This window comes from Gracilinanus agilis, chromosome 4 (assembly GCF_016433145.1).
Source record: "Gracilinanus agilis isolate LMUSP501 chromosome 4, AgileGrace, whole genome shotgun sequence".
Taxonomy (NCBI): Eukaryota; Metazoa; Chordata; class Mammalia; order Didelphimorphia; family Didelphidae; genus Gracilinanus; species Gracilinanus agilis.
The window spans coordinates 439,805,300-439,828,502 of NC_058133.1; the positions used below are offsets into that span (position 1 = coordinate 439,805,300).

The window sequence follows — 23,203 nt, forward strand, 5'->3', positions numbered from 1 at the left end:
AGAAGCCAAATGTGGCTGGCGGACAGAGTTGTGAAGGAGATGGATAGGTCCAGAAAAGTAGGTCGGAAGCAGCTTACGAAAGGCTGTAAATGTTATACAGCAGTTTGTACTCAATTGTGGAGTGAGGAGGTTACTGACTGGGTCAGTTGTGCTGTGGGAGCTCATCTTGGCATTTGGGTGGAGGATGGACTGGAGTGGAGGAGAGATATGTGAGAGGGAAAACAATCAGCAGGCTCCTGAAACAGTCCAATCATAGGAGCCTGGACTCAGGAGGTGGCTGAGAGGAGATGGATGGAAGAGAGAGTCGAAGTAGCACTGACAAAACTTGGCACCCAATTGGCTGTGTGTGATGTTGGGGAGGAAGGAGTGAAGAAAGACTGATGTTTAGGATCTAAGTGACTAGAAGGATGTTAAGTGTCCTTAACAGAAACAGGGAAATTTGGTGAAGAGGTGGGTTTTGGTGAAAAGAAGATGAGATCTGTTTTTGGATACATTAAATTTCAGTAGGCAGTTGAATGAATGTTAACTATGCATTAGGGCCTGTCTAATTATCCTGACTGAAATGCAAGACAATTCAAACACATTCAGTTCACACTTTTATTTTAATTAAATTCATGAAATAAAATTAAAAACTATTATAAATATTGTAATGTTTTATTTCATAGCACACCTCTAAAGAGAGATATAGCAAGAAAATGCAGGACTATCTAAATTAAAGCATTTCCCCTTTTTTAAATAGATTAATAATTCTGAAGAACTATAAAAATATCATGAAAGCCATGTTACATGTTTTTTTTTAAAATACCACACTAGCATACTAAACTACCCTTTATCAACTTAATAAATCTGCTGATAGAAAAAAAAAGCTCTGATACATTATATAGTTAACGTTGGAAAAAATGTGGTCAAAATGGATATCTAGATGATAGCAAGAACACAAATCAATCTATTAAAATGAGTTTTAATTCACAATTAAATAGTTTAAAATGATCTCTAAATGTACATCTTGACTGGAAAAGTTACTTGTTGGCATGTCACTTCTATATCACCTTCTTACATTGCCCAAATATAGAAAACATTTTATAGGCAGGAATGTTAAAATGAAAATCTGTTTATCAATATACATAATCGAATGGTCTGTGTATAATCAGTACTTCTAGAAAAACAAAGTTTTATTTATGTCAGTCATTACTAGGAAATAGGAAAAAGACATTCATGCACTAGAGAAAAATGCCTTATCTTTTTACACTTAGCCATTCAAATGACTTACTTTTGATGACCACAGTTTGAAATAGCAACTTCCAATTATTATTTAACTTAATTTCTTTTCAGTTGGCATCTCTAATTAGGTATTATACTGGGGCCTTATTATAATGTGGTCTTCAGAATCAATGTTATGAGACTTTGGTCATTCTGGAAACCAAAAACTCTTGGATGAGGTTCAAGACAGACCCATTATATACACAATGCCACAATTCTGCTAGTTATGTTATAGTATAGTAAATCTTCAGTGTAGTTTGAAAAATCCAATTTCCACCTTGCTAGCCTCTTTTATAGTTTATTAGAAGGAAGTAGTAATATAAATTATTTATATTCTGGTCACTGACCATATCTCCCACAGAAACAAATCATGTATGATATTGATAACTATTTTTTAAAACTCAGGTTTTTTGTAGTGTTATGATTCTTAGTGTTGGAGTTTTGTCACTCTAACAAGTCCTAAATATTAAAAAAAAAATGGAAAGGTAATCACATGTTCTAATATTTTTAGAAAAAAGTATTTTAGAAATAAAGCACAATTAAATTAGAAAGGCTTTTTAAAAAATTCAACAAGCTACATTAGATTGTTATTCAGCAACAAAAGGAACAAAAAGCTCATTTAAGAAATGACACACATGATCCCCCTTTCACAAAATGAGTCTATATTCTTTAGAAATCTCAAAGCAAAAGAGGGCAAGATGTACCTAGAGTTCAGCAGAAGCATTAGCAAGGCAACTAAAAACAAAAAAACACCAAATCTAACAATTTCAATTTTTACAAGACCAAGATTTAAAAAATTAATGTAACATTTAGCTTCTCTCTATATTTTGAGAATAATTCATTTTACAGGTTGAAATGATTATTGTAAACTTTTTGTTTAAAAGATGTGTTAGATGGGAAGAATGTTTAGCATTTCTAAAACTAGTTTTATTTTTGAGAACATACTATATTAAAAGTGAATATAAAATGCTATAAGGCTTCAAGCAAGTTCAAAGTCTAGAATAACAATTACATCTCTAGGAATAAAAATTAGGTTATCTTATTTCAACAGGGCAGTAACTATTATTAAATAAGTTATCTACTGGCATAAAAAATTCTTGGGCTAGAAAGGATTGTATAAGATATTTTAAATATTTATATGTAGGTCTTTTTTAGCTAAGCTGAGAAAGCTAAAGCAAAATGAGGTCTGCAGTTTCCCCTGGGTTCATTAGCCAAATATATTGAATGTGATTCCAAGAATATTGGGTTAATACAAAGTTTTAGGACATAATAAAATTCAATTGCTATATTATGGAATACTGCCTATGAAAAAAATTTAGTTTTAAGAACTAATAGCAAATAATTAAAATGTAATTAGATGGTTTTTAGGGTCCTTTCCATTCTAAAATGCTATTATTTTATTCCTTGTTTTTGAATAGTAGGACCATACCTTAAAGAGTTATTACATACGACTTTGGCTCTGAATTCAGGGCATTTAAAAAATCCTATTTGTGGCCTTTAGACACCTCTTCTAGGTAGTCATTTACACTAATGGTGGTGATCATTAGTAGGGAATGGCACATAATGCACTCAGCTAACTGGGCATCCAAATCATCTGGGGGCAGCAGATTATTCCAGATGGTTCAAGAGGTGTAAAGATTATCAAGTGCTGTTTGTTTTCCCAAAAAAAGCTGTCATTTGTGATTAAGAATGCTACCAGTTTCTTTTTGGTTACATTGGTTTGTTCTTATAGGAAACATAAGCAAGAAGAAATATGGCACAAGAACAAGGCGAAATCACTATAGCTTAAATATAAGGATCAGAGTGCCAGGGAAAAAGTTAAATTCATGTATTGAAAAGAAAAAAAACACTATAGTATATAGCAGAGTCCAACTTCTCTATTTACTTTGAGATGTAATTTCAATCAATGATAGGAAGAATATTCTCCAGTGTTTTAGTTTTAACAACTGTACTTAAAGATCCTTATTTAAGAATTAAGAAGTGATTAATGAATTTTTCTTGGTAAATAAAATATATAGAGAGATAGATAGGCATATCTATCTCTATATATCTCACCCTGATGCCTATGGTCAAAATATACCTAGTAACAATTTTCTTGATTTATATTAGTCATAAAAATAAAGACTATGTTGTAAGTATTTTCTTTATAGACAATTTCTATTAGAAAACAATAGTTTAATTAAAACAATACAATGTTTCGTAGAGGAATGAATTGGTCTGGAGACAAGGAAGGAAGCATAGCATACAGTACTTAAAACATACTGTCAAAATAAGAGTGGTTTGCTTCACTGACACAATTTAAAGTTTATAACTTTTGGTTTTTCTATCTTAGGGAATCTCAACTTGGAAAAAAATTACTTTTCTGCCATAAAAAGTCAGGAGGCCACCCTCCACTGAAATTTAAGTATCCCTTCTTTTGGCCTGTATGATATAGCCTTTTGATTTGATAATCCCTCTGCTTTTAACAATGACAGAATACCGAAGTACCCACAGGGGCACCCACTCATTTGCTCGGATGTCAGGGAGACTCTCCTGAAGAGCTTCTTGGAAACTTGATTCAGAAAGCAGTTCTAGAGAAAAAAATCATCATGTGTGATTAGCAGTGATACATAAGCCCTTCTGCCACATATATACACAAGCAACAATGATTTAAAACCTAAAATAAAAGTATGTAGAATTTAATTGAATGGCTCAGAATCTTCTCCTATAGAACATCTTACAGAAATATATATTATTACAAGGCCAAAAAGATTAAGCACCAAGTGACTATCACAGATAACCAATTTAAATCTGCATTACCTAGTTCAGAGAAGAACACGATATTAAATAATTAAGTGTCTATTGGGCACCTAAACTGTGCAAAATGCAATTAATTCTTAGCTATCTTAAGAATGAAAAAGGTCAAAGCACTCTCTATATAGGGACTTTACATGTTAGACATTTACATTCTTCATATTTACATATTTTTCAGATAAAGAAACTAAAGGAAGTAAAATTTCTTGCCCTTAAAGGTCATACCATCGCTGGAGTGGAGAAGCCAAGAAACAAACTCAGCTTCTTCTTCTCAGTGCATCACCTTTGAGGCTTTTCCCACTTAATCACTGAAAAAAATCTTTGTAAAAAGGTGCTACCCCTAAAGAAACTGCTTCTAGGAAACTGTTATGATCAAAGCCAAGAGGGGAGAAAACACCACTAAACCGTACCTACCGGAGAAAGGAGAAAATATGGTAGCAAGCCACCCATAGAACAAAGTGACTTACTTCTGAGAGGGCCCAAGTCAAGTTTGTATCATTTTAAAATACAGACGAGAATGAGGCTGAAAAGACTCCAACAGATATTGCTGTAACCTTCTTGAGAGTGATCATTCCCAATAGAAGGCCGAATGAAAACAGAGCGTCTGTCCACATCCTCCCAGGACACTAGCAGGTACACGTTAGCAGGGTCTATAAAGCACAGTTACACCTGGACTTCCTAAATGAATGCGGCACGGACTTTGGGGGCCGGACAAGCTGGTTCTGGCCATCAGAAGGCCGGTGCATGGTACTGCCCAGCCCAAGGGACCTTGGCAAGGTTACTTACTCTTGCTGAATATTTTAGTGATACCCAGAACTGGTCTAGACAAAGTTTTAAAATTGTAGCCTAAACATTTAAAATTATGTAAAGACAATATGGTGCCTGACTGTCAATAACAGACGCTCCATTTATTCATTCATACACGTATTCCATGTTTATGTGCAAGGCCACATGCTGGCACACTAAGGGAGATACACCAATAACACAATCAGGTCATCCCTCTGTATTTTTGTTTGCACAGCTTTGTACATATAAAATACCCTTCCTTACAGACACACACACATACATGCACACTCTAAGAATAACTGAGATTCTTGCAGTTTTTTATTTTGCCATAATAATGGAATGGCAATTCAAACTAAACATCACAAAGAAAAATGTCATATGGAAACACCGTACCAGCAAAAGTAGTGTGCGTTCCCATTTGTATTCTACTGAAAGGTCAACTTATTAAGTCTGTTCAAACTTCTATGAAAATAATTCTCTAATAACCTCCCTTTTTAATTTTCCAATGTAGAGAAATAAATACTAATTTTTCCACACCAGCTATTTTCTCTTCTAGCTCACAATGCTATGATTCTATCATTTAGATACAAGTTTTATGAAACAGTACATGTTTTTCAGACTGACATGCTTTCAGATGAAGACAGAGAAATCACTGAAAAAATAGGGATGGATTTATCAGAAAATCTAAAAATTATTGAATACTTCAAGGATCTGTGATTTTTTTTCAATAGAGAATCCTTGTTACACTGATAAAGACCATCTATTTTTAAGAAAAATTTGAAATGTTTCTGGAATGTTGCTGTGTGCGAGTTGCGATAGTTGAAAGTACTCCTCCCATACAACGAACCTGCTGAGGAGCCGGGCTAGTTCTTGGGCCACAGACACCTCCCTGTCCCCAAGCCCAGAAGGGAAGGTTCCTGGGAGCCTGTCTGGGAGCCTGGGCTCTGCCGGCATAGTCTTTCCCCTTCAGAGGCTTCAATGGAGGTTTATTGAACTGATAAATAAAGGCTGGCCAATAACATGACAGGCAGACTCCAACAGATGCTCCCGAGCCAAGATAATCTGTTGTTCATTCACTGCAGTCGTGCCCTTTGGAAGCTTTTCTTGGCAAAGAGTGGTTTGCCACTTCCTCCTCCAACTTATTTTACAGACGAAGAAAGAGAGGCAAACAGGGTTAAGTGACTTGATCAGGGTCACACAGTTAGTAAGTGTCTGAGGCTGGATTTGAACTTAGGTCTTCCTGATTCCAGGCTTGGTGTTTTAGCTACTGCACCATCTAGCTGCTCAATTTGTTTATAACTAATAGTTTTAGTAAAAACTATATCCAATAGAAATAAATCTGTCTATCCTAACCATTTTGTATTTATTTCTATTGAATCTACATGTTCATGGTGTCTCCCTGATAGAAGAGACTTGATGTTTGTCTTTGTACCCCCCTCCCCCCATTCCTAGCAGTGTCTGGCACAGAGCAATAAATATATTGTAATAATAATAAATGCTAACTGAATGATGGGAATGAATGTGAACTAATCTTAGGATATTATCCAGAAGCATACTTAAAAGTGATGAAGTTAAATAATCACTCTCTTAAGTAGGAAGTTTAGATTATATTTTGAACACTCCTAGGAGTTCAAAGGGGATTTATTTTTATCATTTGAGGTGATTTCATCCATGTAGGCATGTTCCAAAGGGGGGGGGTGGGGGGGCTTCTGTTCTATAATGTCTGCCCTTATTGCTCCATAAAGTCTCATTTCTCTTACACGACAAACCCACCTTCTCCAGGAGTGGGTCGTAAGTATTAAGTTTTTAATTACTCAAATTATGATTAAATTACAAGTACGTTTTCCAGATACCTATCTTTAATTAGGTCGCATTTAGATAGCCATAGTTATGTTCTTGGGGGGGGGGGGCTCTCAGGTGAGAAAAATGCAACCCTTGCAATCATGGCCTTGGGTTTGCCCGTGTCCAAGGGAAGGCTTTTGGAGCTGCTCTCCTCTGCTTCTCTTTTTCCTGCTTCCCCAGAAAGAAATGCAAGATTCGAGGGTTCACCTCTTCTGAATTCTCTCTGAGGAATCATTTCAGAACCCGGAACTGTGCCTCTAGCATGGCATCTGGCTAAAACCCCAAGAGGCTCTTTTCCCCAGATTTCTGTCTGTCCTTACAAGGAGAACTATCCGGCTCACCTTTGGGATCATTGTGAGTCAGCAGCTGTATGTCGAACTCCTTGGCAAATGCTGTTAAATCGGGTGGCATCACACAGCAGGAAGCAAGATTCACTTGGTTACTGTTTGGTTTTACCTATGGGTGAAAAGAATCTTCATTTAATGATGGCTTTCCAGATCCAGCTTAAGTTCTTTGGCATAGATGCGTCCTGGCCTGCCAATCAAACACGTCCCTCTCACCGATCCAAGGGCCTTTATTTAAGTTCTAAGACACAGGGTAGGCCTTGGTACACATAAACATTCACATCACAAAGAAATCAAAACTCAAATGCCAGACATACTTTGTTTCTCAAGTGGTAAAGTATAAATTGAAATGGGGAGATCAGCACCATCACAGACTTTTATCAGGACATGGAGAGTTTGTCACCATCTAGGATTCTTGCTGTAGAAAAATGCCATAGCGGCAAAAAAAGGGGAACCATGATTAGGTTTTTAAAAAAATAACTAGATCTCCCAAAAGTTTACAAATGCTGCAGAAAAACAAAAGGACGACACAAATGCACTTCTATAGTGGCTACAGGGATCCTGAGTTATTTCCTAACAAATTAGGAGCTACAAAAGCAATCCCTTCCATCACAAAGTGTTCAAATGTCAAAACTATGAATATAACCACTAGTCTGTGTTCATGATAACTGAGTCAGGGTGAATGGCCAGAAAAGAAGAAAATCCTCATGATCCATGGCTAAGAATGCCCACGGCAAGCACCATTGAGCAGAACGCCACATTTGTTTTAAAATAAACCATATTCTAGCAAGCAGTAACATCTCAAGGAAGGAAGAGGACCAAATACACTGAGTCACGGAATGCTGGAGGTGGAAAGGCCCCGAAAGACCATCCAGCTCAGAGGGGAAACTGAGGCCCAACAGGGCACCGTCGTCCCCAAAGTCACACTGGCCAGAAGGGACAGAGCTGAGCGCAGTGCCCAGACCTCTGCTTCTGTGATGGACACGTCCTGGCCTGGGGCTCTTTGAGCCAAAATAAGTCTAAAAACCTTGAAAGGGGCAGAAGAGACATGAGTAAGGGAGTAACCCCAGAACAGCTCTCTCCTACCGATATTTGTAGCATAAAGGCCTTGATTCTACTAAGAATTACAATAAATGATGCACTCCACAAAATTTATCATGGAGAATGCTCTTCTCCCACACCGGCTAACCGGCCTAACGTAACTTCCATGTAAAAGGGTACTTTGGTCACTGCTCTGCCCTCGTCTCTCCCCTGCTCTCTTGCCTTGGTATCCACCCTACAACAGAAGGGAGGTTATGTGGACTACCCGGGGTCCCCCAGCAAGGAAGTGTCTGAGGCCACATTTGAACCTGGGGCCTTCGAGGCCAGTCCTGGAGCTCTCACCGCTCCTCTATGAACACTTCTATGTGCATTAAAAAATGCTGCTTCCTCATTTCCACGGAGGCTAATAACAAAAATAGGAATCCCTAACATGAATGAGGGGTCTGAAGTTGCTTGACTAAGCCTCCCTTTCATGCCCTAATTCTTGCCCTCGCCGCCGGCTGGCTCAGAGCTGCCCTTTACCTGTGCCCACTGGTACAGCTGCTCCAGCTGCGCTTTGTCCAGGTCGGAGGTGCCGATGGCCACCACCTTCTTGTTCTGCACTAGGTTCTCCAGCTCCTCCCAGTAAGGCTGCAGGTGCTCCAGGGCAAGATTCACGCCGTCTTCCACAGGCGGTGAAGCGATGATCACGGAATCCAGCTGCGCGATGCCCAGGGCGGAGCAAGCTGGCGGCAGAGAGCGAGCTTGTGAGGTCTAGGGGGCTCTGGACCCTGCAGCCCAGATTCCCGCCCCCGGACTGCTTGGGGCCAGGCCCCGGCCTCTGCTGGGAAGCCTCCCAGTTATCGCTGCTCTTGCTGCCCAGGGAGAATGGACCCCCAGGGTGTGCCTATATATGTATATAAAACCCTTCCCTTCTGTCTCACAATCAACGAGGAGCAGCTCCAAGGCAGAGCGGGGGAAGGCCTAGGCTGCGGGGATTAAGCGACTCTCTCAGGGTCACCCAGCCAGGAAGGGTCTCTGGCCACATTTGAACCCAGGATTTCCTGTCTCCAGGCTTGGCTCTCTAACCATTGAGCCCCCTGGCAGCTCCTCTCCCAACACTGAGTCTTTCTTATTGGAAGTGAGTGGCTGTTGTTCAATCGTTCGCACCCCACTCTTAGTCTCCCCACGGACCCTGGCGTGGGGCGTCATCTCTTTCCCTCAGGGACGAAGGCAAACAGGTCCCATCGCTACAAGTTTGAGGCTGGCTCGGACCTCGGGTCTTTCTGACTCCAGGCTCGGCGCTCCATCTGCTGAGTCGCCTTGTTTGAAGTCAAGAATATGGCAAATGGATCTACATTCTTGATGTACATTCCCAGACACGGGCAAGTGATGGTGCCATAAGGCCTAAGAATGGTTTGGCATGATTTTAGACATGACCGCTCACTCCAGAAACAGAAATGTGTGAACCGCTTCTTTCAGCTGTCCACGTCAATCTCGTTTTATTAGTGGCGGGGAAAACCACCCGTGTCTACACCTGGGGCCCTTGTGGTCACGCAGCTGTGGGGCCAGAATGTAGAGAGCCGCAGGTGGCAGGCAGCCTCTGCAGCCATCACACACTCACTCACAAAAGAGATCGAGTACCTTTTTAAATGCCAAAATAAGCATCCATTCTCAACCTCATGGATGAGAACGATTCATGCTTCCTGCATCTGCAGTTTATGTAGGCTTCTAAAAGAGAAAACGATTTCTCTCAAGATCAGTGCCCTCTCTGTGATGTCAGCCAGCAACAACTTAAAGGCCTCTCCCTGTAAAGCCCAACATGAAGGAAAAGAGCAGCTCTGTTCTTGCTTACCCATTTCAACGGCGCTTCTCATGGAGGAAGAGTTTGATCCTACAATAAACAGTTTTGCTGTCCGCCAAATAAAAAAACAAAAGAAGTTAGCAAGTATTCAATTTTTAATGCTAAATGCAAAAAATATCTTTTTAAAAATTAGTATGCCCTGAAGTACTCCAGAACTTTTCTAAATAGCACAAAAGAAATTTTCTTCCATTTTCCTCACTTTAAACCTCGCCTCACATTAATTGCTTTATTGAATTTAGTTTTTTAATTATAAAATTTATATCCATAATGATTCCTTAATGATATGTCATATCAACAGAAATCTTCATTAAAAAAGAGTTTATTCCCTTTATATTAGTTGGAGCAAGGCGGATGAGGCAAATAATTCAGATCATAAGAGTTAGATTTCATTTGATAAGAACAAGAGAGCAGCAGCTTCTATTGGTACTCAGTCCTTTGTTTTATATTTCAAAGATTTGGTAAAGCTCTTGATGTTGACTTTCAATTTAGTTAAAACCAGGAAAGTTTGCTTATATGTTAGCTAGGGAGAGACCTGGTCAGGTTTACTTGAGATTTAATTTTAAGTTAGTAGTAGTAGTAGTAGTAGTAGTAGTAGTAGTAAGGGAGAAAAAAAAATAAAACCCTTTGGAGGAATGCTTTTTATTTTCTCTAGAGTGGCTACTATTTTCACTCTACAAGGTCTATGTCTTTCAATAACTCAATAAAAATACCACCAATAGGCTTCCCTTTCAGTAAACCTGATATAAAAAAATCTAAATTCATTCAAGGGATCCACGGAGAAAGGGAAAAGGAGAAGGAAAGAAAGTGGAGAGCTATCTACATTCTAAGACATCATCTATTCCTCTGGTCCCGGTTCTCCCGCCAGCATTATTGAAGAGCTCCCTCTCTGCTACTTCCTTCCTGCTTGCCTTTAACCACGCAGAGGGGGTTTTCTCAGTCTGAAAAGCATTCGGTGCCCATCCGGAAAGTGGGCTCTGCCGGCCCGCACCAGGCCTGTCACCCCCTCCCATACCCTCAAAAACAATTCCCACCATGTTGTCACACTTAACGTCTTCGCAGGGACCTCCTTTCCCCAAGGAGACGGTCAGCTCCTCCGAGGCAGCAACGAGGTGCCTCACTAACAGTCCTGGGTACGAATTAGAGCTTTGATTTTAAACCGTCTACAGAATTTCCTTAAATAATGACGAACCCTTTGATATGTGAAGTAGCCAGCCCATCACAGTTCACTTCACACAGCTTTCACGCTCGGCCCCTTCGCGGGGCACCAGAACCTCTTCTCTCGTCTGTGTGCCGGCCTCCACGGCGGCAGCCCAAGCGCTGCAGGGAGTCGAGGCGTGGCTGGCCCGGCTCCTGGGAGCCTCGCTGTGTTAGCTGGGAGCTTCCCTTGGTGGAACACTCACCGGGACAGCCAAAGCGGCCCCAAGGCCCGGTCCTCACCGGCCCCCGGAATGCCCAGTCGGCGCTGCTCTTGTTCCACGAAACTAGACTTTTCCAGGACCTTCGCGTCGTTCTCCCCGAGCTCCGGGTCCCTGCATGCCTGGCTCAGGGGTAGGCTCTGCTCGGCTGGCTGAGCCCCCGAGGGCAGGAGCCTTCATCCTCCGCCTCCCCACAGAAGGGGCAGAGCTGGATGGAGCCTGGGCTTCGGGGCGTGGAGGCCGGCCTCAGGGCCTAGAACCCAGGTTCTGGCCGGGATGGCGTGTCCGGCCGCTGCCCCTCATGCCGCTCTCCAACCCCACGTCGGGGCCTCTGCCTCCATTGGGCTGCGTGCTCGGAACACACTCCTCCTGCCCCAGCCTTGGAGCACGCAGACCCCTCCTCTGGCACCCGGAAGGACCCCACAGCTCCCCCGCACATACTGTTGCAGGCACGAGGCTCTTCCAACACAACGGAGCCTTCCCGAGAACTGGCGCTGCTTCGTTTTTTTGGTTTTGTATTCCTAGTTCTTATGACTGGCACACAGTAGGCACTCGATAAATGGTTGTTGATTGATTTTGAGGCTGCTTTCACAATTAAAGGACAGTTTACCTATTCACATTTTTTTTTTTAAACCCTCACCTTCCATCTTGGAGTCAATACTGTGTATTGGCTCCAAGGCAGAAGAGCGGTAAGGATAGGCATTGGGGGTCAAGTGACTTGCCCAGGGTCACACAGCTGGGAAGTGTCTGAGGCTGGATCTGAACCCAGGACCTCCCGTCTCTAGGCCTGGCTCTCAATCCACTGAGCTACCCAGCTGCCCCCTACCTATTCACATTTTAAACGTGTGAGTGAAAGGCAAAGCTAGAAGAGTAGCCTCCTCGTAAATCAATCAAAGAGCATTTATTACTAATCGTATTTCATTTGACTCTAGGCAAATTGCTCAAATGTTTCTGTGCCTCAGTTTCCTCATCTGTAAAACGAGGAGGTTGTGCTGAATGGCCTCTAAGCTCCTCTCTAGCTCCAAATAGGTATGCTCCCATGTTGGGTGCTCTTTCCCCAGATCCTGACTTCCAGGAAGCTTCCCAACCAGGACAGGAAGGGCGGCTTACAGCTCCTCTGCAAAGGAACGGGACTTTCCATTTTACCTTCTGCTCCAACTCCCTCTTCCCTGATTATCCAGGGCTAAGCTGCACCCTAAAATCCACAGCACTGAGACATCCCCATAGCCACACAGAGCACCCCTTGCCTGGCCTTACACAGGAGACCCAATTCATGGACAATTCTCTTTGACTCTTGATTAAATTGAGTCTTCAGCGAATTTCATTCTTCCATTTCTCCCTGGCGTTGCACAACTTGCCATCCATCTGAATGACCTGCCTGTGCAGACTGATTCGCATCCTATGAGGAAGCAATAGGGGCTCATTCTGTTCCTGAAAAGATCTGGCCGTTACAGGCACTGTATAATGGAACAGTAAGATGGGTGTTAAAGAATGGACTTTACCAGAAACTTTCATCTCTTCTCTTTCATCCGGATTTATCTTTTCTACTGCATGAGCTACGGAACATTCCAAAACATCTGGTAACTCCTATAACAAAGAGAGTAGGTTTGAGAGTTGAGTTCAGAAGATGATTATTAATGAATAATTCTGCTTTTCCTCCTTAAGGTCAATTGCTTTAGAATCAAGGTGCCGTAAACAAATAATTATCAGTACAAAATGAAAACAAATGGAAAATTTTGACTAAAGTATTATACTTACCTAAAAAATCCACAGGTAAAGTAATGACCTTTCAAAAATTGTGTATTTTTCAAAATAGACACATTAGGTTAAAGTTATTTGGGGAAAAGATATATTCTGTATAAAAATCCTCCATAAAACATGTAGAAACTTTTAAGCAAAATTATTTACTATTTACATCGTATAATTCATAAAAGAGTTAGACTCTAAGTTCTATTGTGCCTCTAACATTCTTGGACAATGATTCATGCTAAATCTTAAATCCTAAAAATAAGTAATTCTATTGTAATTTAAAATGTTATGAGATAGGAATAAGTTGTTGGCAAACATGGATTTAACACACTCAGCTTATACTTTTAACATTTATTCTTTGAAGGTGTCTTGCACATATGGAGACTTTTTTGCAAATGATCACAGAATCAAGTGAAATTTGAAATCTGAGTCAAATTTCAGAACTGAGAAATACCTGAGGTCAACTAGTTCAGGCTGTTAACTAATAAAGGAGAAACCACAGCCTGACTTCTAGCAGTGGACAACAACAGACTCATCAGGGAAGGGCTGGATGATCATTTGAATATCTCAAGGGAAATGGGACACTACTTTCCAAAGCAGTATGCTTTACTTTTGGATGGGAAATTTTTCTTTCCATCAAATCTAAATAAGCTTCTCAGCAATTTCTAACTTCCCTTTTAGTTCTGCCCTCTGACACCAAGAAAAACAAGTTTAATTCCTTTCTTGTTCCACTGATAGTTTTCCAAATACTTGAAAAAAGCCACCAAATCTTTTCTTTTATAGCCACCAAGTCTTTTCCCTTCTGGGACAAACATTCCCAGTTCCTTCAACTGATCTAGAGTTGATAAACCTGAGGCTCTTAGCCAACCTGCTTGTTCTCCCTTAGACACATTCTGGCTGTGGTGCTCCTCCAAAAATGAGACACTCAGAACTGAATCTCACCTTCCAGATATGGGCCAACCAAGCCTATGCCTCTTCTAGTGAGGGCTATGATTTATATCTGCTTTACAGATCATACAGAAAACTGTATGTGGTCTCGGAATCAGAGGTAAAAAAATTTAAATGATTAACAGTGTTCAATTAATGGCACAAGTAGAAGTAACCAGAAGAAATACATATATTTACATATGAGTAGAATGGTTAAAATGGTTAGAGCCAGGGCATTCCAGAAGTCTTAATGAAGTTTTAGACTTCAATAGCTTAAAACTGGGATAACTTCTATACTCATATGTCTACATACATATAGTTTTTTTTTAAAATAAACCCTTGTACTCCGGTGTATTGTCTCATAGGTGGAAGAGTGGTAAGGGTGGGCAATGGGGGTCAAGTGACTTGCCCAGGGTCACACAGCTGTGAAGTGTCTGAGACCAGATTTGAATCTAGGACCTCCTGTCTCTAGGCCTGACTCTCACTCCACTGAGCTACCCAGCTGCCCCATACATACATATAGTTTTAAATAAGTTTTATCTGTATGTGTATGTATGACTCGAAAATGGACTATATCCCCCTCAAACTCTGTCTTCCTCTTGTCATTGTACCACCAGAAGCCAGCCCATGGACCACTGTCATTCAGGGCCTGGATTTCTGAGACTTGAAGCATCATGTTATGGTGGACAGAGTGAGCCTCCGGGCCAAGAGCATGTCAATCCAAGGCTCGCTGCTGACCTCCCTCTCTGTGTGACTCTGGGAAAATCCCTTAAACTCTCAGTGTTTCATTCAGTGCTCTCAGATTATTAGTTGGAGAAAAGATACCAACCTGCACTGGTAGGGACAGCTTCCTTACTTAATAATTCCCAATACCAATTGAACTGCAGGTCTATATATGTGCACATTAATACACATATACACATCTTTTTTTTTGAGATTGTACTATATTTACTAAATTATTGCCTAGTGCTTCAGTAGTCAGTAACAGCATAAAGCTGCCTACCACCAGCTTGATAAAAAGTACCAAAATTGGTATGAACATTTAAAAAAAAAATCTCGGGGGCAGCTGGGTAGCTTAGTGGATGGATATCCAGGCCTAGAGACGGGAGGTCCTAGGTTCAAATCTGGCACACTTCTCAGCTGTGTGACCCTGGGCAAGTCACTTGACCCCCATTACCTAGCCCTTACCACTCTTCTGCCTTGGAACCAATACTGTGGTATATTATTATTCTGTATTTAAATATAAAGAAAAATCAGCTATCAGGCAGCCTTGTATTAAAAGGAGAATAGGCCTCACAAGTCTTGGGTCTGAGACCTGTTTGTCACACTAGGGCTGTGTGAGCTTGGTGCCCCAAGACAATTACTGAAGATCACGGGCTGCAGAAATTTCTCCTTGAGCTAGTAAAGGGAATTATGGATCCAGACAGAAAAATAATAAACTCAATAATAAAAGATAAATAAAAAGCAATCATAAATTTAGACTTTATGTTATCTAAAGATTCTCTCCCTTCAATACGAATCAATTTGTACCTATTTATGTACCATTTTAGAGCTGAAGTTGTGACATTTTATTTTTAAAGACTAAACAAGGCGGAAGGTAAGGGTTTAAAAAAAAAATCTCAACAAACTGGAGAAAGGCAAAGGAATGCTGAAACATAATGCTAGGGATATTTTCCCCTTTTTTCCTCTTGATGGATGAGTTATCAATAACAGCAGTTAAAAACAGCACAGAAATATCAAAATACTGCACTTCCATTGCCATCAAAGAAGTGGCATTTGGGGACAAATTACACAGTAGGAATTTTTTGAAACAGCATAATTTGTTTTGTTTTTAAAAAATTATTCTGAATTCCAAAGGTGCTGCTCTTCATGGATGGCTGCTTTATTCAAAGTTCAAATCATTTAAACAAAGCCATTTATGTTGGATTTCTGTTTTGGTTTTTTTTAAATAAATGATTATCTATTTTATTTGTTGATTCTTGCATTTGAAATGGCAATCACATGAGTCTCAAGGGCTGGCTCTTTGTGTTTTGTTTTTTGTACAGATCTCCATCACAGATGGAGTTTTTCATTGGTCATTCCTCAGAACTAAATCCATTCATGGGCAAATAAGGGCAGTGAAAATAAATTTCATGCCATAAAAGAGGAAAAACCAGGTTCAGTTCAGTTCTCCGCTGGTGTTGGATTGTGCAAGGGCTGGCTCACAAGAACCTGTACTGCGCAGGCCTTTGGGATCTTCATTCTTCCAGTTTCTTTTTGTCAGTGAGTGGCCTGCCTGAAAAGAACCAGCTGACCGCGTGGTTCCACTCCTTCCACAGCATTCAACTTCCTCTTCCTGTGTACGCTGTGTCTGTACTAGGAGCCAAAAGTTTGTGACCTTTGCCTGTGGGAAGATTCGGAGGTGGATCGGGGCTCTCGGGAGTCTCTCGATCACTCTTTTTCTGTCTTACTGAGCAGTGGGGCCACGCAGCTTCCCAGCTCTTCACCACACCGGGTAAGGGCGGGCACCATGTGGTAATGTTCTGTGTGCACCATCCACGACTGCTTGTGCCAGTTCATGATCATCGCTCCCAAAGGCATGTGCAGCAGCCTTCAGGGCACCCCAAATTTCTTTATAGCCTTCAAAGGCTGGTGCGGCATCCCCAAATTCATCTGTCTTGCTGCGCCGTTGTCCTTCTGTCATGGGATGATCACTTTTCCTTTTTGGTTTCTCTTTTTTTCAGAGGCTGATTATGACCTAAAGCAAAGCCCTCCCAGTTCCCACTGAGGCTGCAGGAGGAGTCCTGCTGGGCACCCACACACCCGCCCACGGGGGCAGCCTCACCCATACACATCTTTCCTATTAAATAAAACTCCCATATCATCATTAGAATATCATTTGAAGAGTTCTATTTTGCCACAAAGTCTAGTGAAATGTTTTTGGATTAGTTGATCTTTTGCTCCAAGGTAGTCCAGTAAAAGAAACTGCCATTACAAATTATTAATGGGTATTATGATGTGTAATAAGGGAATAAGATGTTAATGTACTGTGTTTTCCTCATGAAAAACGAAAAGGAATTCAGTCAAAAGACATAATGAACTTCTTGCTAATTTCACTTTTGTTATGAACAAGATGTGAACAACCACAGAACTAATATTTAGTTACATACAATTAAACTTTTAAAAAGTTATTTCACTTACCCGAATGAGATCAGGGCTGATTTGGGAGCTCCATTCATTCAGTGTTTTTTGAATACAATCTCGTAGCTGTAAAGTAATGCATTGGCCATTAAAATTATTATTTTGTATTTAAATATAAAGAAAAATCAGCTATCAGGCAGCCTTGTATTAAAAGGAGAATAGGCCTCACAAGTCTTGGGTCTGAGACCTGTTTGTCACACTAGGGCTGTGTGAGCTTGGTGCCCCAAGACAATTACTGAAGATCACGGGCTGCAGAAATTTCTCCTTGAGCTAGTAAAGGGAATTATGGATCCAGACAGAAAAATAATAAAAGATAAATAAAAAGCAATCATAAATTTAGACTTTATGTTATCTAAAGATTCTCTCCCTTCAATACGAATCAATTTGTACCTATTTATGTACCATTCTAGAGCTGAAGTTGTGACATTTTATTTTTAAAGACTAAACAATGCTAATTAAAATATCTAATTTTTAAAAAATTCATTCAAAAATGTAAATGCATATTTTAAAGGGCAACATTTTAAACAACTTAAAAACTAATAACTAGAACTAGAAGGGGGGAATTTAGTTAAATTATGTTTTTTTGTGATTTTTGTATAGAAATATCTAAAATGGAAGAATCAACTTAAATAATATATGGTAATAGGTATGAGTCATTCACTGACTATTAAGGCAGCATTTCAAACAATTACTGAACTACAACAAAAACCACAAACTCCTATATGATGTTCCTATTGATGCTTAGAAATAAATACAACTGGGGGCAGCTAGGTGGTTCAGTGGATAGAGTCAGGCCTAGAGATGGGAGGTCCTGGGTTTGTGACCTCAGACACATCCGAGTTGTGTGACCATGGGCAAGTCACTTAACCCTCACTGACTAGCCTTTACCCAGTCTTCTGCCTTGGAATTAATACACAGGATTGATTCTAAGATGGAAGATAAAGGTTTAAGAGGAAAAGAAAGATACAAGCATTAAAAATAATGAATTATAAACTTCTTGAAGGCAAAGACTACATCCTGTTCATCTTTGTAATCTGCCTGAGGACCACTAGCAGAGAAGGATCTCAATAACTGTTGGGTGAAATAGACTTGAGGTCCTGAATTTTGACACCCTTTTTGCTAGCAATAGTAGAGCCAAGATTAGGGGGTTCCTCTCTCTCATTATCTGGTTGCACATGACCAAAATTTTGGTTGATATCACACTATTTCCTAATGTTTTAGGAAAAAATGATAGTTCAATCATCTTTTTTAAAAAGTATGTATAATTTATTGACTTGCCAACCACAACAGTTTTTTTGAGGGAAGTTTATATGCTCATCTGTGAAAGTGCTTTGGTGAATATGATACAATAGAAAGTGTGTGTGTGGAATCTTGCTTCTGCCATTTAATCCTTTTGTGACCTTGTTCTTCTATTTTCTTGTCTGTAAAATAAAGAAATTAGACTAAAGGTCTCTTTTCCAATCCATAATCCTATTAAAAATTCAAGAGGTGTATGTATGACTTTCTGGAGAACACTGATATGCCAGGCACTGTGCTAGATCCTGGGGATACAAAGACAGCCCCTGCTTTCAAGGAGCTCCTAGTCTAATTAAGATTAGATTGTGGAATTAGAAAGTCTCCAACGATTCCAGATTCCAGGGCTAAGTTATGCACCTATTATCTAAGGGCCTTTTTGGCTAAATTCAGGGAGGTTCATCATGGAGAAAGCTAGCTGCCAGATGAAGTTTTTTTGCCCCAAACAACACATAAACATAAAAAGTACATCTGTTAAAGTGTGGAAACTGAATTAGAGACCTTTTGATGCATAACTAATGACATGCTTCAACTGGCCAAATTCCATTTCAACAAAAAAATTTGAATAAAAAAAAAGGATTTCAAAGTCTCACATATCATGGTCCACTTATTGCATGTAATATTAGATAAAACTAAGCACTAGCAAAACAAAAGAAAACAGAGTCCCCAGAAATTTACAACAATGAGACTTACAGGGTAACTTTTTTCATCTTATAACATTTTCTCAAATATGGGAAAGTATGAAAATATTTACTAAATCTAGAATCTAGAGGTACATATTCATTTAAGAAAAAAACAGTAACTATTGAGATAAGCATAGTTAAGACGGAACTTGAAGACAAAAGAAGGTATAGGTTCTGATCACTTATGATTATTAAAGCTACATCTAAAATATCTTAAAAGTGCACTGAATACCAGTACCAAGCTTAGCTGGGCTCAACCCCAGCCCAAATGTAGAATACAGCAGTTTCAGAATCAATCATTTTTGGTAGATGTCCCTTAGCAATGACTAAAACTACCTACCTTGTAGGATCATACTAAGAAACAGTATAGTACAAAATTCATTTTTTTCCTTTTTAACAAGGCAATAAGGACTTACATGTCCACTGACAAGACCTGCTTGACAAATTACTCATAGGTCGATGAACTGGGATGAGAGAAATGATTCTGGGATTATAGGAGGGTCAAACTGACAGACAGACACACAGAATCCTCCTGCTGATCAGTGACAAAGTTTAATGATTTGGGGTACATAATTTATAGGGAAAATGACGTAAGCTAAGGAATTAGGTAAGCTTTTGCAGAGACAATGGTTAGTAATGATTTACAAGATAGAGAAAATGGATATAGATTACCTCAATGGTTCTGAACAGTTTTCTATAGGTGATAATTCAATATGTCAATGTGTAATTACCTGGCTAAGTTTCTCATAGAATTCCTGCACCAGTGATTTCTTGGAAGAATATACAGTATTTGTGAAGGGGAACAATTTGCTTTTCTCATGCTGAGGAGCAGGCTATGTGTTTGGCAATTCCTATTCTATGGCTACCCAGAGGCCTTGCATTCTGGAGTACAATGGGCATTTTCCCACACAGCCTTGCAGAATGGAAAGCCTGATCTTTCTCTTCCTAACTACCCAGAAGTTTTCTGTTCTGGGGTACATTGGGCATGGAAGTCCCTAATCTTATTATGTTGTTCCCACATCTACTCCTTTTTTATTTAAATCAGACAAATGAAGCTGGAATAAGTATATGCTTGAAATCAGTTTTTGGTTTCTGAGATGAATGCACTTGATATTGACTAAAAATGAAAGAGAAAATAAGAATGAATACTCTAATTCCTATTAGGGAAAAAATAACTTGTGGATGTGGGGCTAATTCTTTTAAAGCACTTGTGAACTGTTCTGCAATGTCCTCTGGTGAGGTGAGGGTGAGTGGTTTTTGGGACATAGCCAGTACTTCTTGGTGGAGGGTATGTAGGTCTAAACTAATATTCTTGTGGTGCCATACTCCTAACAAATGTTGTACAATGCTATTCCATTTGTATTGGGAGGAATTATAGGGGAGTGGGATGACACAAATTAATTTGTATGCTCCATGGCATTGGAGGTGATTTTTCATTTTTATACCTGCTATCTGTTCTCCTAAATTAAAAATTGCACCTTCTAAAGTGTCAAGTTGGGTCTGTAATTTTGAATCTAGAATTTCTTGTGTTCCTAAAGCATAGGAAACATTTTCTGACATTTTATGAACATAAGTTGTTGTGGGTACAGTGTTGGGGAGTGCTACTGTGGATGTGACTGAAGTGGCAAAAAGGATCACTAGGGTGATAGCTCCTGCAATGAGCCATCCTAAAAATCTTTTGGCTCTTTTGAGATTATCCATAATCAATTGGAGGGTGTAAACATTTGGATCTGAATACCAAGGACCTGAAGTTTTTATAGGGAGCATAACAAACAGAGGTTGTTTCAGGAGAACAATCTGATCAGTCACAGACATAATGGATGGAAAGCTACAATTGGTGATTTTGGTCCAACAAGAAGTAGGTATGGATTGGGAACACATGAGAGGAGTGTCCAAGTAATGGGTCAGTTTCCCTTCTTTCATCTATCTTTCATCTTTCATACTCTAATGTGATTTTTGACAGTCCATTTAATACCCTCTGGCAGCTTCAAACCTTTATATATGGGGTCTTGATTATCCATAGTCAAATTCTAATTGTGGATTCACCCCCTCAGTATGTACCTAAGCTCAACTCTCATCTTTCACTGAATCCTTTCGCGCCTCATCTCATCTCATGCTCCCATCTCATATGGCACTGTTGGAGCTCCAGCCCTCTTAGGAAAAGTGAATTGGCGTCACTTAGTGATGAGCACGGTCCCATCCCAGGGATCCTGAACACTGGAGCTCATCAGACAACCCTCCTTTTTTATCCCTCTGCCCGCCGGAAGGCCACAATCTCCCCTTTATCCTGCCTTTCTTCCTGAAGCTTGGCTCTGCCGGGATGGCACAGGCTCTTTGCCACCCTTGCAGGCTGTACCTCCTCTCATTTTCCCGGCCCAGTGGCTGGGGTGGAGGATCTGGAAGACTGCTCGCTCCCTGTTACCATTTCCAGGTTCTCCTCCCTCTGTCAGTCAGTGCTGTCTAGAGACCCCTCCCCTTCTTTCCTCATTGCCTTCCATACTTGGCTGACAGCCTCTCTCACCTCCCCAATTTTTCTGCTGACTTCAGATCTTGAATCTCCAACTGCCTCAGACATCTTGAACTGTACCTGTATATCCGGGAGACATCTTCAATGCACTAAGTCCAAATGGAACTTGTCTTTCCCCCAAATCTGTCCCTACCTCTATATTCCTGATTACTGTAGAAAGCAAGCTCATCTCCCAGGATCAGGATCAAAGCTGGGCATTGCCCTAGACTCCTCCCTCCTCCCCCTCCTTGTCTGTTACCATAGCCTGTCAATTTCACCTTCACATTTCCTCCCCCCCCCCACCCCCAAACAACTCTGCTGCTGCTCTCAGACAAGCCCTCTTCTGCTCCTGCCTGGGTCTGCCTACCCCAAGGCTCTCTCCTCTCTCCCATCCATTCCATTAATTTTCCTCAACTTCAGGTCTGACCAGGTGATGCCCCTACTCTATAAACTCCAGAGGCCCCCTATTGCCTCCAGTATTAAATGCAAAATATGGCTTGGCATTCAGTCCTTCACAATCTGCCCCTTGGACTCCCCAGTCTTGTCATATCTTATTCTCCAACTAGCACTCTTCAATTCCTCTGTGACCCTGGCCTCCAGGCGGTTTCAGAACAAGACCTTCCATCTCTTGGCTCTGGCCATGCTCTTTACCTGTCCCCCAAGCCCAGAATGCTCTCTCTTCAACTCCACTTATCAACTTTTTTGTATTTCTTTTGGTCCAGTTAACAGTCCATGTTATGCAGGAAGCCCTTCTGAGCCCCTCCAAATTCTAGTGCTTTCCCTACATTATTTCCTAGTTATCCCATACAGAGGTTTGTCACCCATTTTTGTTTGTTTCCCCCATTAGATGTGAAGCTCCTTGAGGATGGGGAATGCCCTTTGCCTCTTTTTATATCTTTAAGATTTGGCACAGCAAATAGTAAGTACTTATTGAGTGATTCATTCTAAAGCAATATATATATATATATATATATATTGCTTTAGAATGAATAAGTATATATATTTATATAAGTATATAAATATATATTTTAAACCAGTGGTTCCCAAACTTTTTGGGCTTACCGTCCCCTTTCCAGAAAAAATATTACTTAGGCCCTGGAAATTAATTTTAAAAAAATTTTAATAGCAATTAATAGGAAAGATAAATGCACCTGTGGCCATCACCGCTGCAGCACTCACCATGGGGCAGTGGCGCCCACTTTGGGAATCACTATTTTAAACCTTAAAATTATTCTACCATAGCTTCCCTGCACTGTCATGGGACAGAATAACTTTTAAAATATCAAACTGTGTAATGGAAGAAGATCATTAACTTGACAATCATCTTATATGCTAAATGTGAAGGAGAACTCTTTCTAGCCACATTGAGAGAAAGAACTGTGGGAGCAGAAACATAGAAGAAAAACATACAATTGATCACTTATATATATGGGTATAGGATTTGGGGTTTAGGTTTTAAAAGATTTTTACAAAAATGAATAATATGGAAATAGGTTTTGAATGATAGTATATATATATATATATATATATATATATATATA

At 40.2% G+C, this 23,203-nt stretch overlaps 1 protein-coding gene and 1 pseudogene across 2 annotated transcripts in view; both read right to left on the reverse strand.

Moving 5' to 3' along the window:
* Positions 1-583: 583 nt before the first annotated feature.
* The window catches only part of GCLM (glutamate-cysteine ligase modifier subunit), a 29,825-nt gene continuing 7,205 nt past the window's right edge, over positions 584-23,203 (reverse strand). Inside the window, exons 2-7 of one of the 2 annotated variants that reach the window (XM_044672009.1) lie at positions 17,181-17,246; positions 12,827-12,911; positions 9,901-9,957; positions 8,589-8,791; positions 7,023-7,137; positions 584-3,830 (exon numbers count right to left, since the gene is read on the reverse strand). In XM_044672009.1, the coding sequence (XP_044527944.1) occupies positions 3,661-3,830; positions 7,023-7,137; positions 8,589-8,791; positions 9,901-9,957; positions 12,827-12,911; positions 17,181-17,246 (696 nt within the window). In that variant the 3' untranslated portion in view covers positions 584-3,660. The remainder of the gene's footprint in view (positions 3,831-7,022; positions 7,138-8,588; positions 8,792-9,900; positions 9,958-12,826; positions 12,912-17,180; positions 17,247-23,203) is intronic. The other variant, XM_044672011.1, reaches the window with a different exon arrangement.
* On the reverse strand, positions 16,164-16,889 carry LOC123243875 (annotated as a pseudogene).